This window comes from Channa argus, chromosome 12, assembly GCF_033026475.1.
Source record: "Channa argus isolate prfri chromosome 12, Channa argus male v1.0, whole genome shotgun sequence".
In the NCBI taxonomy this organism is placed as follows: Eukaryota; Metazoa; Chordata; class Actinopteri; order Anabantiformes; family Channidae; genus Channa; species Channa argus.
In genome coordinates, this window is record NC_090208.1 from 16,381,330 (window position 1) to 16,392,837 (window position 11,508).

Here is an 11,508-nt window from a genome sequence, read left to right on the forward strand (position 1 = left end):
CTCATGGAATCTGAATTTCTAAATATTTATCTTTTCCAAAAATTCTGTGTGTAACAAAAAACCATGCAGTACCCAGCTTCATGTTATAGCTTTTTTGATGCTTTCAATTCCCACATTTAAAGTGTGACAACTAATTAGAAATAAGCCAGATCATTCGTTGAAAAAAAAAAAAAAGATTACGGTTAAAAGCTAAGTGTTTAAAATTGTGTTGCCAAAATGTTCTTTTGCCAAGTTCAGATACAGGACAATGTTCAGTAACTAGTGCCAACAGATTTTTGTATTGTATTTGGAAAATACATTTTAAATACTCACTAGCAGAGATCATCTAAATACTGCCTGGTTTTTCTGTGGGTTTTCAATCTGGTGGACTCTGCTGTCTGGACTTGATTGAAATGTTCAGGTCACTTTTGTGGGATCATCAAAAAGTCCTTGGAGTGCCTTGAAGTCCAATTATCCAGAGCTAGAACAGAACATCTAGATATTTCATTTTAGGGTAAGAAGCAGACCCAATTTTCACTTTGGCCTACAACTTTCTCCCAACATCATGATAGTTTGTCATTAATAAGTCACTGCACATTTAATTTCTTCTGTTTTCATGGAATGAGGAGTCATGCACAAATTGCACAAATTCTATAATTGCAATATGCAGAGAAGGGAAGTAGTTAAGAAACTGTTCAGTGAATCACAAGATGCTCCTGTTTCTTTAGGATTGTGTAGTGATTTCCTCTTTATTCTAACTCTTGCAACACTCTCATGGAGAAGTATAGGCGAGGTTTGCTGATGACACGATTGTAGAAAGCTGTTACACTGTATTTGCAAGTGTTTTGATTATGTGAGCATTATGACCAAAGATTTTTAAAAAGTGAAAGGGCGACCCTTCTTTTATACTTCTCTTAATTCTGCACTGCGTGATAAAATAGCACATGCAATTGTAGAAAATACAATCAATGATAATGATAATAAAACAGAAATCATAATAATAGTGCAATGGCGCTAGGGATGAATAAAGTACAGAAGTAAAGATGTTAAACATTGAACATTTATAGTTCTAAGGAACAATGATAGACCTCTCAAGGGAGCAATACTGAGGGTTAACCCTTCTGTTATGTTCAGGGTCAAATTGACCCGTTTTAAGGTTTAACAATCTAAAAAAAATACAAAAAAGTATTTTTTCACTTTTAAACTTCTCCTGCTTGGCTTATTTAGTGTAATCAACATATAAAATAAAAATGGTTCAGTTCACATATTTGTAACCCCCCCTATATGTTTATATTACAAAGGTACTGTTTGGGTCAATTTGACCCGGCGACATAATGGAAGCTAAAAACAGTCAGAAAGATCAAATACTGTTGTTTCTTTGCAACTATGAGACATAATAGACCCCTGTCTCACACTCACACCACACACACACACACATACACACACACACATTCTCTTGACCTCGTCTTTGAAGACATTCAAATCAAAAATGTTGAAATTCAGTGGTCTTCGTCCCCAAATACACATCTGAGTGGCCACTTAATGTGGAGTTTGTCCACGGGAACTGAGAAGGTTCCTGTCAAAAGTCAACACCTGCATTCTCACACTTCAAAGACGAGGTCAAGAGAATGCATGTGTGTGCTGTGTGTGTGTGTGTGTGTGCGTGTGTGTGTGTAAGTGTGTGTGTGTGTGTGTGTGTGTGTGTGTGTGTGTGTGAGTGTGAGTGTGAAACAGGGGTGTATTATGTCTCATAGTTGCAAAGAAACAAGTAGTATTTGACCTTTCTGAGTCTTTTTAGCGTCTAAAAGGGACTTTTTGGTTTCTGACACTTTTGTATAATTAAGTGCACCCAGGGTCAAATTGACCCAGGAACATCAAGGCTGTTCCTCAGAAACGAACATATCAGGAGGGTTAAAGGGTTTCTATATCACTTTTAACAGGCTTGGCCCAGCATGTCTTTTTATCAAACAGAGTGGCTGGGGTCCAGAGCAAATGTTTTAGACCACCCCTAACCCAATTATGTGGAAGCTCACTCTTAAAAAGAAGTGGGCATGTGTGTTACTATAATGATGACATTTAGAAGATGCTCTGATTTATTTCACTCTTCCACTGCAACATTGCAATAATTATGAACTGTGTAGTTAAAATCATGTTTTGAAGCTAAAATCACGTATTATCTCACACCAGTATCCAATAATACACCTGAAAAAAATTGTGTCCCAGCATGAGAAAGCCATTTCTCAACACAATTAAAAGGAAGAGGAAGCTGTGAGGTAAAGAGAATTCTCAGGAAAAATGGGGGGGCGAGAGACTGGGGGTGATTACAACAGCTCATGTGAAAGGGGGGTTTGATTTAGTTTTTTTTCATGCACTTCTTTGGAAACCTTCAGTTATCTGGTCTAACTCTGTGTATATAAAAAGGAGCTGCAGAAAATATGGGCTTCACAGACTCGCAACCCAAGGACAGGAGAGTACCTACAGCAGGGAAAGAATCTTTGCAAGTTAGGAAACAAGATACAGCTAAGACAAGGATGTCTACTTCAGTGCGGTGCATCATTCTCCTGGCATGCATGGGCATGTGCATTTCAGCAAGTAAGTTGCTATTTAGATTGTGGACAGCATTTTCTGCTTTTATGTTTCACATGAACAAAGACCTCTACTTCTGTGTTTCTATTGCTGTGCCTAACATATCTGGAAACCATGAAACTGGAAACTTCATGCTGTTGCCTTTAATTTTTTTAAGGTATTAAGAACTGCCGATGTTTGAAAACAGTTCCAATGGTGAAATTGGAACTTGTCAGAGATGTTAGGAGGATTCCTATACGTCCATACTGCAGGAGGGAAGAAATCATGTAAGTGCCTACAGTGACATGTAAATATACATTTGTTAGAAAATAGACCAAATGGTAGTTTTTTTATTTCTTGGTCTTCCAATAACACGAAAGTGTAAGTGCTGCTGGAGTTTTATATTGAATCTTTCTCCTACAGTGTCCTACTGGCAAATAATTCTTCAAGGTGCCTTGACCCCAATGCACCATGGACCATACTCTTCCTGCAAAAGTGGTACGTGGTGAACTTTCATTTGCTATCAATACAATCTAAACAAATATATATGTAATTAAATGAGAAACAGCTTGTGACAGTTGCAGTGCATTACTGTCAGTGTGCATGAAAGAAGGGGGAAGATGTTTATAGAGTCCTTCAGCTTCTGGAGTACAGGGTGTTGATATAAATAGGAATTACTTTTAAGTAAGGAAGTTTTAAGGTATTTTGAATACCACATAGATGCATCCTTTTTCCAACTGGTGACATGTGAAATGATATTTCAAACTTTTTTCCAAACCACTCGGCCTGCTTGTAAATATTTTGTGAAAATTACCCTTATAAATGTTTTTAATAATTAAATTATTTAAGAAGGTAAATTCGCAAGTAGACTTAGTTTGTTAACCCTTTTAGATCATTCAAATATCAAATTAAAGGTTAATATGATTTGTTTTCTTCATAGGGAAAATATGAAGAACACCACTGGCCCCAGGAAAACCACAACAACGACTACATCAACCACAACATCGGTGACAACAGCTCAGACATCGTAAACACATTGTTTGAGTTTATCATTCCTCAAAATGAGTGATCCGTATGTAAGAAAGAGCAGCTCACCTTCCTAGAAGAATTTGGTTGATGTAGTTTCTGCTTGGGTTTGCAAAATATTAAGCAGGCAGTAAGACACTGAGTAAGAGCAACTGTTACACATTGCTTGCTTTGAGACATACAAGGCTTTAATGCCGCATGTGTCAGTTTTTATAGGCCAGTGCATTTAGGAGTTTGTGAACTCTGTGATGTGCATTGTGATAAAACCACCTAGGTTACTGTGAGAAGGCCTTTAGTTTTCTTCATCTTGTATTATATAATCTGCACCACTGGAACTAAAGGTTTTGTGATGTATTTAGATATTATAGTACATGTAAGCTTTGTGTTTTAATACCTTGTTTGTTGAAGCATCATTTGTTTAAATTATTACAATTTCCTTTAAACAAATGTGAATTTATGTGGGCATATGTTTTGTTTCTTTAACAAAATGTTTTCAAAGACACATAAAATATAGTCCTAACTAATGTTGTTTGATGTAAGAAACATGTTTGCACTCTATTGTAATCGAATAAACAATTTTCAATATCAAAGCAAGCACTGAAGTGATTTGTGTCGTTTCCTACCTCTAGATACTTCTATTATTATTATTTGCATTTTCAATATGTAATTTTGTAGTACATACAGTAAGGGATGGGATGGCATGCTATTACTGATACCTCAGCTCTCTTGGTCAACATTTGTATAAATTCAGTTCTGTGAGATACAAGCAAGTAATTGATGTGTTTTCAGCACAACGTGGTCGATTTGAATATGTTTGTCTGATGTCACATTACATTATCAAAAGTAACTAGATAATTACAAAATGTGGAATTTTTCAACATTATGTGCTTCAATTAATTAGTTCCAGTTGGTTTCATACTGATTAAATGTCACGGATTCCCAAGCAAGACGATGGCGAGAGGAGGTTTTAATATTAAGTGTGTTTATTGCAGGGAACTGGGGGGGTCATATAGCGCACTTCCTTTGTCATTAGGGTTAGGTTTAGGTTCGGGGATGCAATTTTTGGCAGGCAAAACCTCTTGTGTGCCTCAGGGTCCCAGAGTGGCCAGTTCATAATGTTACGGATTTAGTATTAGATTTTAAAGACCCAAAGTCCCAAGTAAAATCCTCAATTAGCAACCATTACATTAGTAGGCTATATTAAAGTATTATGGTAAATTTTTGCTCTGGGTTCTAAAAAGTCCCCTCAATTTGTTTTTCCAGATGACAATTTTGCTAGGTCATCAGTTTAATTTTTATAAAACCATGTGGTCTTGAGGCTTTGCATGATGACCCATATTTATCCCATATTTATGACCCGAACGTCTGATAAAGACACATGCCTTCAATCATAAGAGAGAAGTATTTCTCAAGTCAAAAGTGCTACAACATCAAAAAGGTGATTTTAGTTTAAATGTGGTTTCTCAGTCCACTTATTTGTTTATCTTTCTGTCTTTTGTCTTCAACAAAATGTGACTCTTAAATAAATAAATAAAGTATGTAGCCCCTCTTATAATTCTATGTTTAGTAAAAACATTTTTTTAAAAAGCATCTGATTGTAACAGGTCATAGTATTAAGCAAATATAACCTCAGACAAACAGCAACATGCAACTTTTTTCACTGTGTCATTATTTATTAAACAAAAATGAAGCTAAAAAGAAAGAACAACATGGGCAATACTAAGTAAGTCCCATAATTTAATTCTTTGTAGATCCATCTTTAGCAGCACTAACTTCATAATCCTTTCCCATGTGACTTTTTAAGTCTCTCCCATCATTGTGGCCAAAACCTTGATTCCAATGTAGATGTGATGGTCTGCTTTGGATCAATGTCTCCCACCACAATTTTGACCAACCTTTAGCTGTGGGACAGATTGCCTCACATTTGGTTCTAGAACATTTTGGTATAGAGAGGAGTTCATGCTTTTCTTAATGACTGCAAGATTTCCAGGTTCCGTGGCTGCAAAACAAGCACAAATCATCACCCCTCTACCACAGTGGGTATGAGGTGTTTCTGCTGATTAGCTGTGTGGGTTTTTGCCAAACATGGTGCTGGGCATTAAAGCCGAACAACTCCACTTTGGTCTTATTTGTCCATTGGACACTGTTCCAAAAGTCTTGTGGTTTGTTCAGATGCAGTTTTTTGAACCTCAGTTATGCTTTTATGTTTTTTTAGACAGAAGAGCTTTTGCCCTACCCTTCCAAACAGACCGTACTTATTCAATGTTCTTCTAATTGCAGTCATGGACTCTGGGGCCTAAGATGTAGCTCTGGAGGGTCATTTGTATTTCTCTGAGCATTGCACAATCTAACCTTGGAATACATTAAACCTTTGAATACTTTCCATTTGTGAATAAACTTGTCACTGTAGAACATTTAACTCTAAATGTTTGGAAGCAGTTTTATGACACTTTCCAGGTTGACGTGCATCTACAATTGCTTCTCTAAGACCATTGGTTATGTCTCTTGATATCACATGAATGCCAAACACCAAACTGACAAAACTTCTGAGGTCAAGGACTGATGCAGCTCCTGGCTGCAACTTCCCCTCAGTAAGGGAGTACTTTGTGTCCTTCACATGTTTTGTGTTTTTCTCTGTTTAGCTTCATTTTTGTTAAATATATAATGGCCCTGTAAAAAAATCTATTGACTAAACCTAATACTAATACTAAGACCAAAGTTGTGCATGACTGTAGATTCTTAATTAGCTAAGTTGCTATTAGGTGTTTTTATAACTACATAAATATTGTTTTCAGCCATGAATAAACTGACAAAAGTAGAGACATTTGATTTATATTTTTTGTCTTTTAGTTTGAGTTTAATTTACTTAATTTTAATAACAGCTTTACAAGTGTTGAAATCCATCTTAAGTTAAGATGGCAATAAAAGGTGTTGTCAGCCTCAGTGCAGTGTAGTTATAACTTTACATTAAAACTGTAAAGAAAAGAAAGGTTTTGTAGAGCCAATAACGCACAAAGACATGAACACAAACACGAAGATTGTAAAATAAAAATTACACATTTAATGTAAATGTACACTGACTGGCCAAAAAGATTCACTACCTGAATTTAACTAAGCAAATAGGTTAGAGCTTTCCATTAGATACTTATTGCAGTGATGGATATGTCTCAGCTGGCAACAAGTTATTCACCCTAACTAATTATGTATCTAATGAATGAATAATGAATCTACTGAGTATCCAAGTGGATTCTTTCTTCCTTAATGGCAAGTACATATTTAAAGATGCAATGCAAGAAATCATCAGGCTCATCATTTTCACAGAGTGATTAGCCACCTTAATTCCATTAAAAATCTTTGAGATTTGTTGTGTTTATACAATGATCGACTTTCCCATCATCAATATAAAATGCAACCCTGAAGCAAAAATAAATGTTGTGACATTGCTTAAGCTTATTGAAACCATGCCACGTCAAATGCTGTAATTAACTCTAAACGCAGTCCAACAAAATGAAACTTTATAATAATAATTGAATAATTTTCCTTATTCAGGGTGAGAAAGGAAGCAGTACTCTACTCTAATTCTACTGCAAATAGGGTAGATTTTATTCTAGAATCTCATTTTATGAAAAACTGAAGACAGGTGATGTGGATGAGTGTCCAGACAGACACACTCCCTCTGGATGACTAATATCTGTGGCCACAGCACCGGAGCACGCCATTTCTTATCAAGTTTAACCTCAGTGAGGTCCGTGGTCGGTTCCTGAACTCCCCATCTCATGACTGCCTTGTGCTTCACACGTGAATACACCAAAGTGAAACCAACATGTACACACATATAAACAACCTGGGATTTTTTTCTCAAATGTTCAGCTTATGATAAGTGTATAAATACTGGACTGAAGATACGTGTAAAACAGTCACAACTGCTTACTGCTATCTGTCTCAATCCAAGAGAGAAGCAAGGAGCCACCTAAACGAGATGAAGCCATACATCCTGCTCATATTTGGGACCTTGTTTGTCATCGCTAATGGTAAGTGCTAACCAGCTATGAAATGGAAGAGTCAATATTCACTGAAAGTTGTAAGTTAGCCTTCCGTGTTTTTATTACAAAATGCTTTGCTGAAGTCTTTCTCTGGTAAACTATAGTTGATAGTTTCCTGCAGAGTAACACTTGCTTTTGGAAGAACAGACTCTTCAGTCTGAAAACTGCATTTAACCATAATAGGACATTAGACATAGCATCAAAACATTAAATTAGTAAATTCCTTATGGTAAAGCAGTTGGTGGTCCTCCTCTTTTTTTAATGGTATACCTGTAAAAGTGTACTGTATATGTGTGTACAGTGTATACACTGTAAAATATATCTTGTTTCAAATTAAAAATATGAGCAGAAGGGCTAATGTAGTGGTTAGAAATTACTGTATAATCTTTACTTACTTTATAACTTGTTGTGGTCTGAGTTTATCCACGACACTTTCCTTAAAGATTTTAAATTAAATCAAAAAATGCGGTCTCTGTAACTAATACAGCATTACATTATCCGGATTAAATGTTGCATGTTTTCTAGGTTTGGCTGATTTAGATCTATTAGTTTATGTATAATGTTAGGTAAATATTTGAACTTACATCTCTATGTCAGCTTTATTTAGATGGTCTGTTCGATTTAATTTGTTTATTTATTGAAAATTCTTGAGGGGAGCCTACTCGCACAAGAAGGCCGCGAGTTTGAATCCCACCCCAGCGGGTGTGGCCCTCGCCAGCCACCAAGGGTCCACTTGCTGCTGGTCCTGAGCCCAGATAATAACGGAAGGGTTGCAGCAGGAAGGGCATTCGGCATAAAAAATCAATGGCTTGTCCCTTCAGGGGTCGCCACAGCGGAATGTGTTCCGTTGAACTTCTTGCGGTAATCTGGCTCAGGATCAGCACCAACATTCAAACCCACGGCCCTTTGCATCCCAACCCAATGCCCTCCCACTGAGCCACTGCCACCTGGCATAAAAACTCATGCCAAGATCTATTTTTTGAAAATTCCTGCAAGTTCTGTAAAATGAAGTGAATATTAAGTTGCCTCAGTTTATCTGAGGAGTTGACTCTTCAGTTCTCTTGAGTTCTTTTTCCCCTGCAAGCTGTTGTTTTTCTGTGTGGACTTTCCAAGTTCTCTTTATGCCTGTATGAGTTTTTGTCAGGTACTCTGATTTCTTCCCACAGTCCAAAAAGATGGCTGTTAGATAAATGTGACTAAACAGCCTGTAGTTGTGAATGTAAGTGGTTGCCTGTCTGTGCATGTCTCTCTGTGTTGGCTGTGAGAAAGACAAGAGACATATCCTTAGTTTACCCTGTCTCTCTCTTCATGACAGCTGGGATAGGCTTCAGCCCTCCCACGATCCTGAACAAGATAAATGGTTACAGATAATAAATAAAAAAATCTAGAGGGTTATGTTACAGAGAATAAGAAGGTGACTGAAAGTGACAAGGGAGAAGTTTTCACTCCAAGATTTTTTTAAACTGATGACAGCATTGTAGTAAATAGAGATTGCTCTTGTAAGCTATTATAGATAAGCAACTATGTAATATGAGGTGTACCAACATTAAGCTGTGTCAATAACAATATCTCAGTAATCCTAAGTCGAGAACACTGTTCTTGTGTTATTGAACTTGTGTGAACTCAACATGTCAGGTAATAAAAAGAACAACAAATCATTGCAGGGCAAAGCAAGCCTCTGCCAGGGCAAAGCAAGCCTCTGCCATTAGAGTTACGACTTCCACTGTGATATTGCTGCTGTGAATGATGTTTCTAAAAACATCTTTGGCAGTGCAAAAAAATTTACAAGTTTTAAAAAGACTTTAATTTTTACAAGGGATTTCAGGAATAGCCTGTCAAGAAAGAGGAGCCTAAACGGTATGTTAAATCTGACTTCTGACTGAATGTATGTCTGCGGACAGGTTTGCCACCAATCAGCCGGGACTTCAACAACCACTGTCGGTGCCTGCAGGTGGAGTCAAGGATCATCCCATCAGACAGTTTGAGAAGCATCAAGCTCATCCCTGAAGGGCATCACTGCCCAGAAACAGAAGTCATGTGAGTTAGGGTTAGGGTCACACAAACACAAATACCCGAGAGAATTTCCCAGGTCTCAAGTAGTTTACACAAATTATACATGATAGGATTTTGAAAGCTTTGTATGTATTAATGTTATGGTTTTTAGGTACAAAATTTACATTTACATTTAGTCATTTAGCAGACGCTTTTATCCAAAGCAACTTACAAGTGAGGTACAAGGCAAGTAAAAATCTAAGTCAAGGAGAAAACATCAAAGCAAAGTCCTAACAACATGTTTTATTTTTATTATTCTTTATGTTATTATATTATAATTGTTTGCCAGTTTGAATGTTGAAATAATAATAATAATAATAATGCAGCCTTTTTAAGTGGAGTTTGCATGTTTTCACGCCCCCCCCCCCCACGACCCTCAGCAGCATAAGCGGTTAAGATAATGGATGGTTGGATGAATGATAACACTATGAATTTACACACAAAATTTGCTAACAAGATGCGGATTTCACAATTTAGTTTCATGGTGCCAAAAAAAACCACATCCCCAGATGTTTCCATCTGATGGGAATTAACTGCTTTTTACATCCACTGTCATCTGATGGATGAGGTTAAATAAGATTAAGTTCACATGCTGCGTGAGAAAAGCTGCAAATAAAGGCAGATGACTGCTCTTTTGCGGCTTAGAGAACAAGTTAGACCAAATTGAGTCACATTTTTCAGATTATTTTTTTGGACTCTCTGGATTCTCTGAGTTAAACACATTCACACAGGGTTTACCATAAAACTCTTGTGTTGATAGTTTATATTAAATTGCATTTTTTATTTAGGACAATTTGATATTTTAACTGACGGAGTGCGTCAGTGAGGATTAGTGTACATGCTACAATTACATGTAAATATTTGGTAATACATATACTAAGGTTAAATAAGGTCAAACTATACTGAATAAAGTGGTTTTGTCTGAGTTACATTCTGGCAATGTGGAAGATACTTCGATGTCATAGATTAAATCTAATCAAAGAGAGATAGTTGCAATTATTATTTTTATTTTTTTATTTTTTTATCAGTGGACTGACTACAGTCAAACCTAATAAATAATAATTGTGTCAGAAAAACTCTTGTCCAACATCTACATGGTCCCACAGGCTCAGGTGATTAAATTGATTACTGAGAAAGTAAAATGCTGGTTTCACTAAAACCTTTCCAGAAAATAAATTTAAAAAGTTACAGTTTTATTTGTAATGTTTTTCTTCAGAGCTGGATTAACAACTGGGGAGAAAATCTGTCTGAACCCTCAGTCCTCCTGGGTGAAGAAGCTGATACAATTTGTTCTTGAGAAACAACTTCACCAGAAGGGAAAAGCACTTCCAAAGAACCAGGACTAATTGTAGTAACCTTCAAAATGTATTTTTAACCATGTTATTTTACTATAATGAGTGTCAAGTGACAAGTGTATCTTCTCTCTTTTATTTGAGCTTCTTTGCATTTTCCTTTCAGAATGTATTTCTACTGAATGTTATCATACATATTTTCAAATGTACATTGTTAAAACATAACAAGAAAGTGCAGATAAATGTGTCAATACAGTGCTTATGTATAAAAGCAACTACCTGTTATGTAAAAGTTTTGGAGGACTGTATGTAATTGTGTTTAAAAAAACTGAGTGTAGATCATTGATCTTTTGAAAGCAGATACTGTAGCATAAAGTATTTACATTTTGAGATTTTACATTTTAACTTATCTTTTGTTGAAGCTTCACAAACAACAACAAATTGTTTGTTTAACTAAATCTCGCATTAAAAAACAATTACCACATGCTGAAAAGTCTGATGTGAATATTGTGTTTAACAGTTTTACAAATAAACTTGAATAGTATAAACTA

General features: G+C 36.1%; 1 protein-coding gene across 1 annotated transcript; it reads left to right on the top strand.

The window, feature by feature from the left end:
- Nucleotides 1–7,433: 7,433 nt before the first annotated feature.
- On the top strand, nt 7,434–11,508 carry cxcl19 (chemokine (C-X-C motif) ligand 19). The gene is made up of 3 exons (XM_067524956.1): nt 7,434–7,601; nt 9,515–9,650; nt 10,882–11,508. Exons 1-3 carry the CDS (start codon nt 7,550–7,552, stop codon nt 11,009–11,011), a joined length of 318 nt encoding a protein of 105 aa, XP_067381057.1. The 5' UTR covers nt 7,434–7,549; the 3' UTR covers nt 11,012–11,508.